At 41.7% G+C, this 19,811-nt stretch overlaps 1 protein-coding gene across 3 annotated transcripts in view; it reads left to right on the top strand.

Moving 5' to 3' along the window:
- SHC3 (SHC adaptor protein 3) overlaps positions 1 to 19,811 on the top strand; it is a 179,806-nt gene that overhangs the window by 142,208 nt on the left and 17,787 nt on the right. For 2 of the 3 annotated variants that reach the window (XM_043927465.1, XM_043927464.1), the window contains 4 exons: positions 1,018 to 1,168; positions 2,150 to 2,249; positions 4,771 to 4,929; positions 8,156 to 8,451. In XM_043927465.1, the coding sequence (XP_043783400.1) occupies positions 1,018 to 1,168; positions 2,150 to 2,249; positions 4,771 to 4,929; positions 8,156 to 8,451 (706 nt within the window). The remainder of the gene's footprint in view (positions 1 to 1,017; positions 1,169 to 2,149; positions 2,250 to 4,770; positions 4,930 to 8,155; positions 8,452 to 19,811) is intronic. The other variant, XM_043927466.1, reaches the window with a different exon arrangement.

Here is a 19,811-nt window from a genome sequence, read left to right as displayed (position 1 = left end):
ACCCGGATGTGAAAACAGTTCTATGCATACATGTAGATGCCTAGATTCCTAGAAATATGTCAAAGTTTATCATTTCCCAGCTTTTTCTTTTAAGCTTTTTGACTAGCTTACTCTTTAGCCCAAATGTTATCTATTGTTTCAGGGAGTTATAGTGTTAAATAATTGCCTCTAATTGTTTTTGACAAATGACCTTATGGAAGAAGCTGTTTTCCATAGACAAGCTCTGAATCAGGCCAAATAAAGACAGTTCTGGGAGTGGAGTCTTATAGAGAATGATCAGAAAGGTCATAATGACTGTTTTCTGGGAATAGGGCTTTACAGGAACCTAAAAGCTCTTTTGCCTCCTCCCTTGTCTAGTTATTTAGGCTGATGGTTTTCACAGTGACTATTGGATTTTGGCTTTTAAGGCTACCCTGGAGATGGCACCAGAGCAAGTTAAAATGCAACAAAACTCTTGTCCTGCCAGCTATTTGTGTCTTTTTTTGTTTGTTTAATAAACACTCTCTAGATTGGTACAAACTTCTGATTAATTTCCAGAGTTCTAAAAATGTTGATCATGAAAACGTTTTTTGCTAGCTTTCTTGTTGTCATTACAGAGGAGAGAATAATTCAGAGGTCCTTACTCTGCCATTTTCCTTGATGTCACTAAATCTCCATTAAAGTTAATTTTGTTTTGGGTAAATTTCATGATATACAAAAATATGTGTCTATACCTCAAGAAGCTGATTATCATTACATATAAACTATGTCTTTCCTTATTAAAATGTAGTTTTAATAAAGGAGTTCTTTTGTGTTTCAAATAAGACTGGAATGTTCTAAAGGGTAGCACTGTGAACAAGGCAGGGATATTTGGCTGAACCACTCATCTGCTTTTCACATGTGCCTGAGACCTAGATCGTTGAAGGGGGAGTGACTGAACTCTGCTATCTGGGACTATCGTTACTAACATTAGATTTTTTTTGTTTGGACAGTAAGTTCAACTTTTGGCTAAAGTTCTTGAAAACCCTCTTTTAACAGAATGCAGAGTCTAGATGAGCCGTGGACTGAAGAGGAGAGTGTTGGCTCAGATCACCCGTATTACAACAGCGTTCCAAGCAAGACGCCTCCTCCAGGGGGGTTTGCCGATGCTCGCCTGAAAGCCAGACCCCTCGGTCCTGACACGGCCCAGGTGAGTCTTATATCTGTCCTTGAATGGGAGCTAACTGAACTTCATTTCCTATTGCTTTCTTCCACTCTATTTTCAGGCTGATGTTCTATCCAGACGGAAAAACTCACAAACTTCCTCCCCTTGAATTTCATAAAGCAGACAGTAGTGGAAGCTTTTGCTTTAACATCACAAGGTTCCAAATGCCTTGGAATGCCATTGTGATTCCTGAGATAAACAAGTCTGCAAGTTCCCTCTTCATCCCAGGACAAATCCCATTGTATTGTGAACTTAATGAGGAAAAGAGAGAGTTCAAGACTTTTAAAAGCCTGGGGTACTTTGAGTTCTCTGGAAAGAGAAAGAATGTAAGCCTTTAACATAGGATTTTTTTTTTTTGAGGTTTTCTATTTTACTTATCTCCCTGATTTTCCCCCTAATTCAAAATTCTAGTGAGACATTCTCTTTCTAGAGTTTTGGTAGCTCTATGATATCTCATTGTTATAGGGAATTTTTTGATGTCGCTTACCTTATGTGGATGACAATAAAAGTGGTAAATAACACTGAAGCCAAGGGTCAAAGCTCTATAAGAAGGAATCGACAAGGTGGATTTGCCCAGGAATGAATGGTTATAGGTGTATATGCTGGGTGGAAACTATGTTCTGACACATAAATAGTCTCTAACTGAAATCCATTTTAAGGCATGTTCTGTGATGTGGCTGTATGTAGAGAGTTCAGTTTATGGTCACACTTAGGGAAGGGAGGTGGGGGGGAACTGAAAACAGGGAGCATCTGTAGTTTTGATGAGATGTAGCCTCTTTTTTCACACCCACACAGACTTACTTCCCAAACCTTCATGTCAACTGTGAGGCATGAAGGGAAAACTGAGTGCAACAGGAATGCAATCCACTGGCCACTGAAGTCCCTTCTACTGTACTATGGTCTTTAAAGGTGGAGATGCAAGAAGAAGAGGACTTTTTCTTGCTTTGTATTTACATATATCTATAGTTTGCAGGAAAAGAGCAAACTTACTACCAGGGGAGACACTTAGGAGACCCGTTTGGTGAAGACTGGCAGCCTACACCTGTCAGGCAAGGTGAGAGGCAAGGTAAGGTGGACAAGAAACATAAAAAATGCTTTTCAAAAGTGATGTGCTCCCTAGTGGCTGGTTCCTGTCCTGTGGAGTGGCAGAGTGGCTGACTGGAAATAACTGCTGTGGGTGGAGATGCAGTTTCCCAACCGGATCACAGAAACAGAAATAACGGCTGTCAGGGATACCAAATCAAAGAAATAGAAATAATGGCTGTCAGGGATGTCGGAGGGCATGCATCAGATAATCCCTCCCTGGGCATCAGGACCAGCTCACTCTTCACCCCTCCCAGTTCTTCCTGTTCTCCTGCATGCTGAGACTATGCCCCTAAGGCCCTTCTCAGGCAGGAGGGCTTGCCCACCCAGGGGCTGAGGAATTCACCTCCCCAGGGCCAACTCCACACCTAGTTCAAATGAGGCTAAGGTGGGAGACTCTGGAGTCAATATTGAATCCTGGTAGCTTCTAACAGCAGCTTGTAGTTTTCCCTTCCTTTCCTCTGCCCCACCTCCCTCTTCTACAGTCACCTTTAGGAAGAACGGAGTGACACCAGCCCTGGCAGAGATGGCACCTGGAATACAAGTCTGTCACAGGGTCCTTTTAGAGGACATTTCACTTCTTATCAAACCTATAAGCATGCACCTACATCCTGCATTAAAAATAGTATGACTAATTAAGTACTACTTAGTTTAATTGCTAACATCAGTCTCTATTCTCTAGACAGTTATTTTTAGATAAGCATACACATGTATATATCTATGAGTACATTTTAAAGGTTTCTTTTAATTTTAAACATTTTACCTCCTCAAACATTTCGAGAACTTTTGACAGTTCCAGGGTCCTGGCTACAGGGTCTAAAGGAAATGGATTGATAAATGAATTAAGATCTGATGTATACTTCTATGTATATATTTTAACCATTTGTTGGTTTAACATTAAGGTTTTCACCTTCATTATTGCCATTTGTGCTAGTGGGTAAATGACAATATATTTTTTAAATGTTCCTCTCGTGAAATAATTTTATGTCATGCCTGCCCCAGCTGAACAATGACCCATTTGTGCTTCCCAGTTAATAATCCATAAAAGAACCAACAAACTACATGACTCTACCTCAGAATTGGATAGAAATAGCAAATTAAAGTTATAACTTTGCCAGAGGCACTTTTTTACATTTTCAAGTTTGTTCTGTATACATTTAAAAAATTTTAGACAACAATCATGTACTTAGACATAGAATAACTATTAAAGACTAAGGGAGACACATTACTTACATTAGATATTGACTCTATTGAAAAATTTGTTAGATTTATTTGAAAATGAGGTCCTTTTTTATATCCAAGTTATTCCAGCCAGATCAGGAACAGACAATGTAAGAAATTCACCAGAGAAAAAATGAGCCTTATATAAGTTCTTGGCCTGGAACTTGAGACTCATAACTCTTAATGAATTTCAAGTTCTTATTGGAAAGCAATAAATACCTTGTCCATAGAACAAATAAACCTCTATTAATCGGCTAGCAGCCATTTCCCATAAATGAAACTGAACTCTGGGTACCATCACCAGGGAGTGTATGTCTCCCTGGCCTGTACTCAACACTCGCGGACATCTGAAGCTGATGACTTTCTCAGGACACTTGCGTTCTCAGGCTTATAGGCCAGAGACAGTGGTGCTGCCAAAAGTCCTTCAGTGGGCTCTTGGGAAAGCTTCTTAAAGGGTCCTGGACCCACTCTCGCCGGTTGGATTGAGCTGACTTTCATGCCCCACCACCAGGAGAGGTGACCACTCTCTAGGCCCAAGGTGATCTTGAGAGTGTCTGTGGAAGTTTGTTAGAAACAGTGATCCTGTACAAAGAATCAGATGGTGACCCAGGCAGGGCCACACCCTTCGTTCACCTCGGGTGACAATAGCAGTGACCGCCCCCCCCCCCCCCTCCAGTCCAACCTCAACAGTCTTGGTCCAGTTGGGAAGTCTCATGATGGCACAAGCCTGATTCTGTTTTATAAAAGAAAGAGCCTCAATTCATTAGCAAATGGGGTAAATATTGCTTTATTTCTAAAAATGGGGCCAGAGCATTGGAAATGCATTGCGTTTCTATTGGAGTTAATGTATGACGCATTCACCTACACTTAAAAAAAGAGCAGTGAAAATAAGGCTCATTGTTCTGCTCAGTTATTTTGATCTCAGTCCTTCGCAGAGGGAATGAGGAGGCTGAGGGAGCTTCTGTGGCCCTGTGGTTCCCCTGCTCCTCCCGCGCCCCACCCCGGCCTGAGTCAGATGGGCCTAGGGTCTTGACAAGGCTCCTAACCTTCATGTTGTCCACCATCCTGGGCTGGCAGGGCCCGTTTTGACAGGAAGGAGTGGAGGATATCCTAGCCGAAGCACAGCAGAGTAAGAGGGTCAGAGAAGAGATTTAATAGATGGGCATCTGAAAGAAGGATTTTCTCATGAATGGACTAAAGGAACTTCTCTGTGAAACATTGGGTGGCTTAACATAAATAGCATTACGATCAGAAGAGAAAAGAGGTCTATTTTTTTGTTGCAGGATCCTTGGACATCTACAGCATGCCTGAAGGGAAATCACACGTGGCTCCTACGGGAGAAGCCCCCACCTATGTCAATACCCAGCGTATCCCCCAGCAGACGGGGCCGGCCACGGGCAGCAGTGCAGAGAGCAGCCCGCGGAAAGACCTCTTTGACATGAGTGCGTTTCCATTTGCTATTGTTTTTTTCTCTTTTAAGGCTGTTTTTTTTTTTTTTTTTTTTAACTTTGTATTTTGTTTGAAATCTGTGCAATTACTGTTTTTTCTTCCAGTGTGGTTTTGATTAAGAATGCTGATTAGCTGGTTTTTTTTTTTTTTTTCTGGGTTATGATTGAGTTTTCCAAGGCTTTGAACGTTTTTGCTTTCTTGTTACAACCTTCTCTGCAGTTCTCTGCAGGAGACAAAGCAACTTCCCCCTCTTTTTATAATTAACTTTGTCCTTGACAATCATATTGAGACAAATGATATACATAAATGAATGCATTCATTTATTTCTTCACTTAGGTATTAATTGGATATTGTGTGCCTAAAATACTGTATCAGTTTTAAGGATGCCAAGCTGAAATGGCTTGGCCCCTCTTAATCTGCTGAATAAAACTAACATGTAAGCAAGAAATTGTAATACACCCACGTGTTTGCCTACACACACCCACTTTCCCTCTCCCCTTCTTCCTCTCCACTGAACACCTACCAGGTGTCAAATACTATTCTATTTACTGGGGATATACAGGAAAACAAAATAGACAAAGTCCCTACTCTCATGGAGTTTAAATAACCACCATGTGTTACAGGTAGTGACAAATGCTCTGATGAAAATCAAATGGGATGAGAAGAGGGACCCCAAATTACTGTTGTTTGCACTCTAGTGTGACAGGTGTCAGGGACCTCTGTTTGTCATATAGATTGCGAAAAATAAGTCATCTGTGAACTGGTTAATGAAAGTGTAAATTGTTGTTAAAGAATTTTGAAAGAGCTTTCTAAGCTCACAGATAGCTTTACATTCCCAGATTTCTTTTTCAACTTCATTGAGAACTTCACAGGCTGAAAAGGGAGGGAGAGGAGACTAGTATTTAGTCAGTTTCTACCGCGTGGCAAGGTGCATATTATTTAATTTTTCCAGTAGTCTTATGGGTAGATATTATTATTATCATTATTATTACTCGTTTGCAGAGGAGGAAATAGAGACGCCCAGAAGTTTGGTAAATTCACTGCTGGTTCAATACTTGGTATTGTATGTGGGTGAGGATAGGATTGAGTGCTTTTATGAATAGGCTTCACCATGACAACAATAGTCTATTTCTCCCAGGATGACAGACAAAAATTCACCAGAGCCAGAAGAACTGCAGAATCATCTAATCCAATCTAATCCAATCTCTTCATTTAAAAAAAAAAAAAATGTGGAAATAGCCTAGGAGGTATGAAGCGACTTTGCAAAATTTAGCACCAACTCTTAGCTCCTTGACCCTCTGCTCCAGTTTAACAATGTCTCCCAACTTCATTTTAGTAGTTGAATTTATGGCAGACCATTTTCACTGCCTAATTTAGTCAAGTTGCCGGTGAATTCTGGCCCCAGAGCCTGAGGAGAGTTAGATTCGGCTGGGGTTTGAGATGGGAAAAATGAAAGCCCAAGCCACCCTTTGCTCATCCCTCAATTTCCACTCCTACTCCCAAAACTAGAGAAGGGGAGAGAGAAAGCAGACAGAGCCCTGGAAAAGCTAGTATCTGCTGAATAGTGTTGGAGAAGTAGACCTAGTGCCCTGTTTATCTTGAACACCAAGGCCAAGTGTTCGTCACTCAGTTGTGTCCAACTCTTTGTGACCCCATGGACTGTATAGCCCTCCAGGCTCCTCTGTCCATGGGATTTCCCAGGCAAGAATACTGGAGAGGGTTGCCATTCCCTTCTCCAGGGGATCTTCCTGACCCAGGGATCGAACCCAGGTCTCCCACATTGCAGGCAGATTCTTTACCGTCTGAGGCACCAGGGAAACAGTATCTTGAACCACTATAGCTAAATAACAATGGTGATGGTGGTGCTGATTGTTCTGGTAACGGTACCGACGGTGGTGGTGATGATAATGATGGTAAGGAAGGTGACGACGATGATGAGATGGTGATTGTGGTGTAGGTGATGATGATGTTGACGGTGATGCTGGTGCTAGTGGGTCTGAGATGATGGTGATGATGATGGTGATGGTGTAGAAACAGAATACAGATTTTCAACTACTCCGGGTAATCAGGGAAAAAAGTAGAATGAAGAAAGAAAATACACAAACAATTTTAGCCCATAGTTTTAACCTATTCTTTTTTGGGGGGAGTGGGGTGCAAATCTGTAAATAATTTAACAAGTTGTCAAAACGTCTTAGTTTTGGTTTCATTTATTCACTTCACTTCTGCCCATTCTCTGCTAACATTTAACAAACTGGTCTGATTTTACAGCACTCCCTGAGTGTTTATAGGGTACAAAGTATGACCCATGAGCAGTGTTGGCTTCTGGGGATATAGCTATGCCCAGGAGAGAAACTTTCCTGGTCTCGTGGTGTACCATGCCAGCATTGTACCATGTCGGCAGCGTGGTCCTCAATGAACATCACAACACCTTACTCCTGTGTAGCACTGTGTGCATTTTTCAGAGTGCTGTTATACATATTGCTTTGTTTGAAAATCGAACATTGAGATTTAATTAGATGTGCCTGTCGACTTCTCTCACTGCTGATATCTGTTGCTGTTTAAGAGCAATGCCCCGCAGTGAGAAGTGTGTTCTGAAGGGCATAGAGTCAAGCTCAATCTCAAACATTCATACAAGAGCCTTTTTCTGCAGGGAAACAAGTGAATGTCCAAGGGAGGTAGAGCTCCTAGCCTGGGGCAAGTCACACAAAGGGCCGCTAATAAATGTTGGTTTTCTTCTCTTTTAAAAATGCACCTAACACAAAGATTTTGAAAGAAACATTTGTTGGGCTGGGTTTCGGTTTTGCACGAAACCTTGCAATTTGTCTTTTCCTCTGTGTATTTTCTTTGGTATTGACAGATTTTTATTCAGAAGAGAGCACATTTGTTGAAGAGGCTAGCCAATGTTCCAGAGAAAGTAGATGGCATGTAGTATGCCTGGCCTCTTGGAGCATGCAAAAATGAAGTCATTCTAACTAGTGAGACAAAGGGTGTGCTTGAATCTTTGTCTTGGGAAAGCAGACTCATCAGAAAGAGTCATGCCAAGTTTTGGGCTGTGTTTTCAAATGCCATGATGATGAATCTTGTTATCTTACCAGCCAGTCAGTTTTCTCTACTTTTTTTTTCTGGTCGAAGTTGCCTTTGCATTGCCAGCCCTCACATTGTGTTGTTTATTTCTGCTCTCCTTGGAATTGACGTGTTGCTGGCACATGTTGTTGGCAGAGCCTTTTGAAGATGCCCTCAAGATTCAGTCCTTGGGGCCTGTGTTGAGCAAGGCAGCCTCCATGGAGTGCATCAGCCCCGTCTCACCCAGAGCGCCAGATGCCAAGATGCTGGAAGAACTGAAAGCAGAGCCTTGGTACCAAGGGGAGATGAGCAGGAAGGAGGCAGAAGGGCTGCTAAAGAGAGATGGAGACTTCTTGGTCAGGAAGAGTACCACCAACCCGGGCTCCTTCGTCCTCACTGGCATGCACAACGGCCAGGCCAAACACTTGCTGCTCGTGGACCCAGAAGGCACGGTGAGGCCACCCTCCCTCCAACAGTCTCCCCTCGGTCACTGCACTGGGGACCACTTCCCTTCTCTACCCACATATGCCTGCCGAGTCCTGACAGTCACTCCTCTGGGACCCTGGAGACCAGGCCCAGAGGACTTACTTTCAGGCCAGAGTCAGATTACTGGAGCCCATGGTTAGAGCCCCATGCAACTGATAAGACTTGAAAACGCACCAGAGCCCAGGTGGAAAGCCTTAATTCTCATATTCTTTAAAGTGAATATAAAAACTGCGGGAGTTTCCCTTTCAAACACATTCATAGTGAATCTTTGATCACAAGTGCAGGGTTCCTGGGCTTTTGATACTCACCTCAAATTTCTCTACAAGTTGAACCACAAGATTTTATTTGCAGGTTGTAAAATGTGACGGAGCAGTAGGTAAGCCTCCTATGAATTGTCTCTTGCTTTCCCACCCAGAGAAGTAATGGCTCATGACAGTGAGTTTGGCTTTTTGGCTCTTCCTAGCAGAACAATTGTGTCTGAATAATTCTGTAGGGTTGACTGAATACCCCATCTTCCAGTAAGTAAACAAGTTTGACTTCACCCTGGCATAGTCTGAGAATTACTAAGTTTAATAAATGTAGTTACACTAACCTAACTATTGAGTAAATTCCAGGATTGTTGTTTAAAATCTTTTATCCAGTGAGAACAATGCAGCAGGTAGAGTTATCTCTATAGTAAAGGATGTTGTTTTAAAAATTTTATTGAAGTATAGTTGATTTATAAGGTGTTAATTTTTGCTGTACAGAAAAGTGGCTCAGTTATACTTACAGACATATATATATGTGTGTGTGTACATATATATATTCTTTTCCATTGTGGTTAATCACAGGACATTGAATATAGTTCCCTGTGCTATATAGTAGAACCTTGTTGTTTATCCTACCTCTGTATAATAGTTTGCATCTGCTAATCCCAAACTCCCAGTCCTTCCCTCCCCCATCCCCTCCCTCCCCTGGCAACCACAAGTCTGTTCTGTATGACAGATATTGCATTTTTTGATTGACAGGTAGGGATGAAGACAGTCCTCAGTTGAATTTGGACATAACTGAACTGTGTGTGTTAGAGGTGATGTTTTGCCTCAGGTGTCTGGACTTAGCTGCTTGCCTACCTTGGCTCCCTAGACCTCTGCATCTCCTCTTTCCCTTCCACCTGGTCAACCACACTCCATAAATATAATTTATAGTCTTCCAATCCACTTTCTTTAGTTGTGTGGATTTTTTCTCACATATATATACATACCAGGGAAAATACATATTTTGTGCTTCTGTGTTTTAGAAATTCACAAACATGATATTGTTCCACAAATCATTTCTTTCTTTTCCCCTTCGGTACATGTTTTTGAGATCTGCCAGTGGTGCCTCTGCATGATGAAGTGTTACTTGGGTGAGCCATCTGGGGCTACTGGATACACAGTCTACACATCACTTCCTGAGCTCTTTTGGGAAGGATTAAAAACCTGAAGTCGCTGCAAACCTTATTCTTGCTCCCCCCTGTACCTGGTACAGTCTTTCTTGGGCGTATCCCAAGAGTGGACTTTTTGATCACAGAATGTATATACATTTAATGTCACTGTGGGGTTGCATTTACTTCCAGAATGGCTAGGGTTATCGACATGCACAATGGCAGAGGATGAAGGGCCCTCATCGGCCTCTTCTCTCTCCAATTATGCTAATATGATGGGGGTGGGGAGTGAAGAGATGTCTTATAGTTTGCCATGCAATTCTTTGATTGCACTTTAACAGATTTCTTCGTAAATTTTATATTCCTATCTTTCCCCCATATTTCCCCTTTAATTTTCTTAATGGGCTTTCTTGAGTTTTCTCCAGTCATAGAATGTCCATATGTAATCTCCCACGTCTTCACCTGTCAGATAATTTTGTCTGTGACCTTCTTCATCAAATAAAAGTCTTTTATTTCTGGAAATATAGCTAAATCCATCAATTTTCCCCTTTATGGTTTATAGTTTTAAAAAGATTTCTCACCTACCAATCACAGGTATACTGCATCTTCCTTTGGTATTTTCTCCCTATTAGCTTCATGGTTTTATCTTTCACCTTTACTTTTCAAGCCCAACTGAAGTTACTTTAGAAGATGATGTGAGAGAAGGGCCCGACGTTTAAAAAATCGCCATGAAGTGAGTCCGTTTTCTCATCACTATTTAGCGAAGAATTCATCTTTTCTCCGTGGTGGTGATGCTCCTTCTAACACACACTAAGTTCTCTGTGTCATGGGTCTATTTCTGGACTCTCAGTTCTGTTCTTTGGTTTGACGCTCTCTTCCTTCTGCATGTTCCATAACTGCTTTAGTCATCACGCTTTAAACTATCCTAATATCTGGTGGCGTGAGTCCTTCCTCTTGAGTCTCCTTTTCATAAGTTGTCTTAGCTATTTTCAGACCTTTGTTCTTTGTTCTGAGTTTAGATTCAGTTTACCAAGTCACCAAAAATACATGCTGTGGTTTTGAGAGGACTTGCGCTGAATTTGCGGATTAATTTGAGGAGAGCTGACATTTTTTTAGCAGTAAATCATCACCTCCATGAACGTGGCATGTCTCCACTTATTTAGTTTTAAGATACCTTTTGGTAGAATTTTAAAATTCTCTCCAGAAAGTTCTTCTGTTTCCTTTATTAGGTTACTTCCTTGAGTGCTTACTTTTAGCGCCTGTTTTAAGTGATATGTTATTTTTTATTACTTTTTCTCAATAGCTATTGCTGCAGGAAGAGGAAAGTAGTGTGATCTTGATTCTGGAAATTTTTCTGACTGTCGTAGTTTTACTGGACCAGCGGTAATGCCATTGCAAACACGGACTGTTTCTCTTGTCTTCCAAATCCCAGACCTCACAGGGTACTGCTGAGCTGACCAGGGCATCTTTGAGCATTGGCCAGGAGAGGGCGCCCTTCTGCAGTTTCCAACCTGAAAAGGAATGGCCTCTAAATTTTCATTCGGGCTTTTGTGGTGGCTCAGACAGTAAAGAATCTGCCTGCAATGCAGAAGACCCAGGTTTAATCCCTGGGTTGGGAATACCCCCTGGAGAAGGGAACAGCTTCCCACTCCAGTGTTCTTGCCTGGAGAATTTCATGGACAGAGGAGCCTGGTGTACTACAGTCCAAGGGGTCGCAAAGAATCAGACAAGACTGAGTGACTTTCACTTTCTCCCTTAAGGATGATGAAAGCTTTTGTAGATGTTCTAATCAGCCTAAATAAAGGACTTCATTCATTCATCCTTCACTCAACAAATGTGTACTGAAGGACTACTAATCCAGACACTGATTTTGGCACCTGGTATATATCCATGACCAGTGGGAAGGATAATCTCTGCTCTCATTAACATATATATTAATTACCCAATTACTTTTATCGTGTATAGGTATTGAACTTTATCAAATGTTTCTTCAACAGGTTTTGCGATAATACCATGATTTGTTTCCCCTAAAGTCCATTTGTCTGGGGAATTAGGTAGATTTTTCTGATGTTTCATCCTGGCATAAACTCTGCTCGGTCTATGACATAGTAAATCATGGATTTGGATTTGGAGTGTGAATATTTCCTTTAGAATTTTTTCAGGTGCTGTTCATAAGAGAAATCTGTCTTCATCGTCTTTGCTTCCTTTGGTTGTGTGTTCATCAAGGGAATGTCAAGATTATGGCATTATACTCACCTCTTACAATGATCTAGGTTTACTCCAAATCAGAGAAGCCTCCTCCCCCCACCATTTTATCTCATAGAGAATACTTTGTATAACTGCTACTTCTTTACCCTGATTTATTCTTACCCTTAAGTACTTATCACAAACAAGCACTCTTTTATTTGCTAATTTATTATTTAGCTCCCCCAACCAAACAATAGGGCTTCCCTAATGGCTCAGTAGTAAAGAATCTGCCTGCCAATGCAGCAGACGTGGGTTCATTCCCTGGGTTGGGAAGAGCCCCTGGAGAAGGAAATGGCAACCCACTCCAGTATTCTTGCCTTGGAAATCCCATGAGCAGAGGAGCCTGGCTGGCTACAGTTCCCAGGGTCACAAAATAGTTGGACACGACTTAGAGACTAAACAACAACAACAACTAGACTATAATCCCCATGAGGGTAGCAATCTTGTTCAGTGTAGTTATTTCCCACCATCTAGAATAGGGCCTGGCACATAAATGGTGTTCAGTAATCATTGGATAACTGAATACATAAATCAACCTCAGACTTTTGCAGGTTAGGAACTAACTGAGGACCCAAGAAGGCAACTGGGTTCACAAATAAGTTTTCTACACAGACTCAGTCCAGAGTTCTTTCCGTCTGCATTGACTGCCTATGAAATTTGTTGTAGTTATCTCTAAGTAAATAGGAGAGAAAATATCTAAGCAATTCTATGAGAATATACATATTTTGGTTGAAAATTTTAGGTATTTTTTTAAATTAAAATTTAGCTAAATTATACCCTCTTGTAGATCAAAAATGATTAGTATTTTTTTTGGTCACTCAGTCCTTATAGACAAAAGGATGATTTATGAAAAGGTATGTACTACTAATATATTATACATTCACAAGACAGTATAGAGATAATGTAGAAGGTAAGAAGGAGATGAAGTTAGAGCAGATGTCTGAGCGAGCCCTGAACACCCCGCACTGTGTTGTCTCTACAACTTTAATTTTGGAGCAGAAATTTGCAGTATGGTTGGGAAAATGTGTGAATCACACCTACTAATAACTGTTCTTTTGGGGGGCTTTTCATTGGATCTGATTATCTAGCTTAATTGATCCTATGGAGGACAGCTTTAGCTGAAAGGGAAAATGGAAATGAAAGACTTAATTAAAAATATAATGTTGCTTGCTTGCTGTGAGGACACGAAAATAGACGATGAACACATTCTCTTCAATATTTATTCATCTGATTTTCATGGTAATTGGTTGGTCCCAGACTATAAAGGGGGAAGCTTGGCAGAACAGATTACTCAGAAAAATAAGGATGCAAAACAGTTCTGCATCTAAATTTACCCCCGAGTATATCAACCTATGTGCCTTCCCACTGTGCACTGATTGTTCAAGACTCCTGGGGGCGCTGATAACTGGGGTGACCGGGATGGTTGTGGCTGGGCTTCTGAGCTCCCGGGGAGTTGCTGAAGCTACCGACCCTTGAAAATACCAGCTGGAAATAGGCCCGTGAGTTGGTCTGTAGGAACAGCCTCAGAGATGGCATCTGGTGCACTTTTTTTTTTTATCTTTTCAACATCTTTCAGAAACATTTAGTCAGCCCTCTGTGTCTAAAATTATTCCCTGAGTCATTTATCACTGATTCATCACTTTGGCCTTGAAGGGCCAGCAAAGTGTGGTGGGCAGCATGCTTGCATTTGAACAAGCTGCTGTCACACATGGCTGGGTGTTCCGTGGGCTTCATTAATGTGGTCTCAGGTTGTTTATTAACGTGGTCTCAGGTTGTGGCAGGTATGAGAGTACCTCCAGGGGCTTTTGCTTTCGTAAAATCACCAAACCACAACAGCCATCCAACATTCACATTTATTAGGTTGTTACTTTCTTCTTAGTGTAATTAAGAAAACCTTCCCCCAATCCCTCCACTTAATAGAGCCATGTTATTATCTTTAAATTCCTTTTTTACCGGTCAGTCTAGACTGTGCTGCCTCAACAAATAAAAGGTGAATTCTGGTTAAAAGTGATTTAATCTAGCAGAGCTTCTGTTCCCACTCATGCCAAGCTGGTGTTTGTGGCTCCCTAGTCTCTCCGGTCCTTGCTTGGGTGGCTCAGGGATGCAGGCTTGTTCATCTCCTGGGCCTGCCTTGTCACCATGGAGAAGAGAGGAATGGAGGAAGATCAGTGGCCTCACTGGGGAAGCGACACATGTCACTCACTTCATGGTCCATTAGTCCCCACCTGACCCCAAGAGAGGCGGAGAAATGTAAGGAAGCATGAAAAGTGCTTGACTGACAAGGTCATCTCAGCAATTTGTCTTTTAACTTTCTGTCGATGTTGTGTCCCCAGATATAAACAAAAAAGACAGAAAGGATTTAATGAAGACTAATAGGCCCCCTCCCTCCTCCTTACCCTATTTCCGATTCCGAGAGAGACAGGCTTTGCCAATGTATTCTCTTTAAAGTTCTCTGAAAAGTGCTTGATTCATTAATTTAAAATTTCAAGACATTGTTTCTTGATGTTCCCTGTGAACACTCTTTAGTTTACCTCATTTTTGCTACCTCTTTAATTTCTTGACAAGTATTTTAGTTTTTCTAGTGCTTAATTTTGTGCCTTCACCGAGGCTGTCTCCGATTCCATCAGTGTGAGGACCAGTGTTTCACAATTTCGTCCCCTGCCCCAGGCAGAGTGGGTACCCTGCGGGTCCTTTCTTTCCTCCCTCTTCTTCCTCCATCTGTCTTCTGTCAACACTGGCTTTATATGTTTCTTTAATGCACCAGAGCAAAGAAAGTGGTCTAATGAATTCCCAAGTACTGATCATTGGCTGCAACAATGGCCAATATTGTTCTAATCTCATTTCACCTGTATCTCACCCCATTAATTTTTTTTAGAGTATTGTTTGGAGGCACAGTATACAAAAACTTTCTTCTCTGGAATCATGTGAGAGTCAATTGCTCAGATATTCCATCACCCCCGAGAGTACTCGTGTGTGAATTCCTGCTAACAATTCTCCTGCCTAATCATGGTACAGACACCCGCATGAATCAGACCTTTATCCTGCTGCATCACCACCACCTCATCCTCCAGAGCCTTTTGTTGTCCCAAGAGTGTCCTTTGTCCTGAAAGGATCCAGTTCAGAATCATGTGCTGCATTCAGTGGTGATGTCTATTTAGTCTTCTTCAAATTAGTCCCCACCTGAGAACTGAACAGTTCTCAGTTCAGGTTCCTCTGATGTTTCCTCATTATTGGAGTCAGCTTATGCATCTTGGCTGAACCATCATAGGAACCCTACTCACTGTATCACTGCATCCTTCTGGGGAGATGCTGACTGCCGGTGAGTGTTCACCTGGACGGCTTCACCGAGGAGGGGTTGGCATGCCTCTCCATAGCAGGACCCCCTCCTTTCCCTTGAGTTAACATTTGGGGGAGGTACTTTTAAAACTACATAACTATCCTCTTCACGATCAAACTTTCAATATAATCACTTATTTATTTTTGCTGTTGTGGATTTCTAGTTTCCTGTTTTATTCAGTGGGCTGTTTCTTGTTGCTCAGTCACTCAGTCGTGTGGGACTCTTTGCAGCCCCAGGGACAGCAGCACGCCAGGCTTCCCTGTCCTTACCATCTCCCGGAGCTTGCTCAGACTCACGTCCATTGACTTGGTGATGCCATCCAATGGGCTATACTTAGTTATTGTATTCATTTTGATGCTCCTTCAAACTGGCTTCCATGTCCTTCTGACATGTCTTTATCTTTCAGCATCTCCTTTCTTCTGATACAAAATGATAAAACAGCAAAATGATAAAACTCGGCCACCTGGCCGAGTCCTGCAGTTACCCATTTCTCCAAATGAACTCTGGTCTGGTTCCTTCAGAGACCAAGATCTGGGCACTGCTCATTGCTGGTGGGGTGTTGCTGCTACCAGACCCTCTAAATGGACAGACACTGTACACACACACACACTTTTTCCATATCTATTTCTATATCTATCTGTGAAAGTGAAGCGTTAGTCAGTCAATTGTGTCTGACTCTTTGCGACCATGTGGACTTTAGCCACGTGGCTCCTCTGTCCACGGGATTCTCCAGGAGAGAACACTTGAGTGGGTAGCCGTTCCCTTCTCCAGGGGATCTTCTCCACCCCGGGGCTGAACCCAGGTCTCCTGCATTGCAGGCAGATTCTTTACCATCTGAGCCACCAGACAATTGGAAACCAGGCGTTCACAAAAATTCTTCTAATTTCAAGCTACAGTCACAGGGTTCATTTTTACTTTTTTCCTTTTCTCTGTCTACAACTCCCTTCTCCAACAATAAGAAACCTGACTCCCATTACTCTTAACAATCTAACCGATTTGATGAACTCCTTTGTATGTGACACATCACCCATCACGGCTGCTGCCCCTACTGTGTGCGGAAACCTTCCTCCCCCAGCCCTGACTTGGACTTCCTGGCCCAACCGCTCTGCACGTGAGTCCCTCCTCACCTTGTTCACGCTCCGATGCCTGTGCCGCTCTAGCCTCCTACACACACACACCCTCCCCCTCCAGGGCTCTGACCACCAGACTGCACTGCCCAACCTTCTCCCTGGCAGGGATGTCTCTGACACCCTGCGCCAGTCCATCCATCCATCCCATGGGCATTTCCACTCTGCTCGCACACCAGGATGCCCTGTGGGGCCATTGTGGCTACATGACCCTCGTGGCACCGAGACCTATCTTCTTGGCTTTTGGACTGATTGTTCCTTTAGGAAGGAAAAGGAGAAGAAAGGAAGGGGAAGGAGAAATTTTCAAAGTCTTTCCTAGCAGATTCTGGGCCTCCTATCATCTCTCCTGTAACTTCTGCAGGAATCTCTACCAATAAGGACATTGCAACAATAACATATCATTGTTATACCAACAAAACCAAAAATAATTATGGAACATATTGAAATTTTCGTGATTATCTTAAAGATATTCTTTTTATAGTGAGTTTGTTGGAATCAGAATTGATAGATGATCCGCATCATGCATTTCGTTATGTTTCTTCTGGCTCTCACTCTGTTGCAACTTTCTTTCTGCCTCCTTCTACACCTTGATTTATTTGAGGAATTAGACATTTGTCTGTAAAATATCCTGCATTATGATTTGGGTCCGTGTCCTTGTGGCATTACTTAACTTGTTTCTTGCCTCCTGTGTTTTCTGTGAACTGGTAGACATAGAGATCTTTAAAAACAGCTTTATTGGCATATAATTTACATAATACCCATGTAAAGTGTATGATTCAGCAGTTTTTAGTATATTCACAGATATGCGCATCCATCATCACACTCCATTTTGTAATTTCATGCTGTACCATTTAGCTATCACCCTTGTCGTCTCCCATTCTCCAGCATTAGGTACCACTCAGCAGTTTTCTGTCTCTGTAGATTATCCCATTCTGGACTTTCATATGAACAGAATCATATAACATGTGCACTTTCCTGACTAATTTTTTTCACTTAGCATAGTGTTTTAAAGGCTTATCTATGCTATAACATATGTTAGCACTTCCTTTTTATGGATGAATAATACTCCATTTATGGACAAACCACATTTTATTTATGATTAATCTGTTGATGCTGCTAAGTCGCTTCAGTCATGTCTGACTCTGTGAGACCCCATAGATGGCAGCCCACCAGGCTCCCCTGTCCCTGGAATTCTCCAGGCAAGAACACTGGAGTGGGTTGCCATTTCCTTCTCCAATGCATGAAAGTGAGAAGTGAAAGTGAAGTCGCTCAGTCGTGCCTGACTCTTAGCAACCCCATGGACTGCAGCCTACCAGGCGTCTCCATCCATGGGATTTTCCAGGCAAGAGTACTGGAGTGGGGTGCCATTGCCTTCTCTGAATCTTTTGATGGGCAGTTGGCAATTGTGAATAATGCCACTGTAAACATTATGTAGAAGTTTCTGAATGGACATATATTTCATTTACCTTGGATATATACCTAGGAGTTGAATTAGTATGTCAAATGGTAACTTTATAATTAGTCACTTGAAATGCCAATTTTCCAAAGCAACTGCATCATTAAGCAGTATAAGGGTTCTAATTTCTCTGTGTCATCACCAACACTTGTTATTATCTGGCTTTTAAATTCTAGAATACTAGGGGATGTAAAGTGGTATACCATTGTGGTTTTGATTTGCATTTTCCTTGATGACTCTTGATGTTGAGCACCCTTTCATGTGCTTATTGGTCATTTGGGTATCTTTGGAGAAATGTCTGTTCAGATCTTTTGCTCATTTTTTTCCTTCTTTTTCTTTTTTTCCCTTCTTTTTTTTTATTGTGGTTAAATATATATATATAGTATAAAATTTACCATCTTAACCATTTTTGAGTGTACAGAGATATTAAGTATGTTCATATAGATATGCAACAATCACCACCATCTATCTCCAGAACTCTTTTTGTCTTGCAACACTGAAACTTTATACTTGTTAAGCAATAACTCCTGCCTGCAATGCAGGAGACCTGGGTTTGATCCCTGGGTTGGGAAGATCCCCTGGAGAAGGGAAAGGCTACTCACTCCAGTATTCTGGCCTGGAGAATTCCGTGGACTGTATAGTCCATGGGGTTGCAAAGAGTCAGACGCGACTGAGCGACTTTCACTCACTCATTCCCATCTCACAGCCCCTGGCCTTCACCAGTTTACTTTCTCTGTCTATGATTTTGACTACTCCAGGTACCTCATGGGCTTCTCCAGTGACTCAGTGGTAAAGAATTCATCTGCAATGCAGGAGATGTGGCAGGAACTTTGGGTTTAATTTCTGGGTCAGGAAGATCCCCTGGAGAAGGAATGGTAAACCAATCCAGTATTCTTGTCTGGAAAATCCCATGGACAGTCCATGGGGTTTTAAAAGAGTTGGGTATGACTTAGCAACTAAACAACAAGTAGCTCATATACGTGGATTCATACAGTATTTGTCTTTATTTATTTATTTTTTTTAGTATTTGTCTTTAAATATTTGGTTTCTTTCATTTAATATAATGCCCTCAAGTTTTATTCACACTGTAGCATGTGTACTAATTCCCTTCCTTTTTAAAGCTAACTAATATTCCACTGTATGTATGAGTTCCAGTTTCTACACATCTTTGCCAACGTTTCTTATTTTCTGTTTTTTTTTTTTTTAAATAATAGCCATCACAATGGCTATGAGATGTATTTCATTATACTTTGGTCTTAGATCCATTTTCAGTTAGTTTTTGTATGTTGTGTTGTCTAAGGGTACAGCTTTATTTTTTTGCATGTGGATATCCAGTTTTCCCAGAGACATTTGTTGAAAAAACTGTCCTTTCTCTAGTCAAAGTCCTTGGCTTCCCAGTCAAAAAAATTTGCCCACGTATGTGGGGGTTTTGTTTTCTGGGCTCTCTATTCTATTCCCTTGATCTATATGCTTATCTTTAAACCAATATCTTATTATTTTGATTACTGTAACTTTGTAGTGAGTTTTGAAATCAGGAAGTGTGAGTCTTCTAACTTAGTTCTTTTTTTTTTTTTCCAAGATTGCTTTGGTTATTCACGTCCCTTGATGTTCTATATGAATTTTAGAATGCCAATGCAGGCAATGTAAGAGATGCAGGTTCGATCCCTAGGTTGGGAAGATCCCGTGGAGGAGGGCATGGCAGCCCACTCCAATATTCTTGCCTGGAGAATCCTATGGACAGAGGAGCCTCGCAGGCT

This window comes from Cervus elaphus, chromosome 16 (assembly GCF_910594005.1).
Source record: "Cervus elaphus chromosome 16, mCerEla1.1, whole genome shotgun sequence".
Classification (NCBI taxonomy): Eukaryota; Metazoa; Chordata; class Mammalia; order Artiodactyla; family Cervidae; genus Cervus; species Cervus elaphus.
This window is presented reverse-complemented; position numbering and strand designations above follow the sequence as displayed.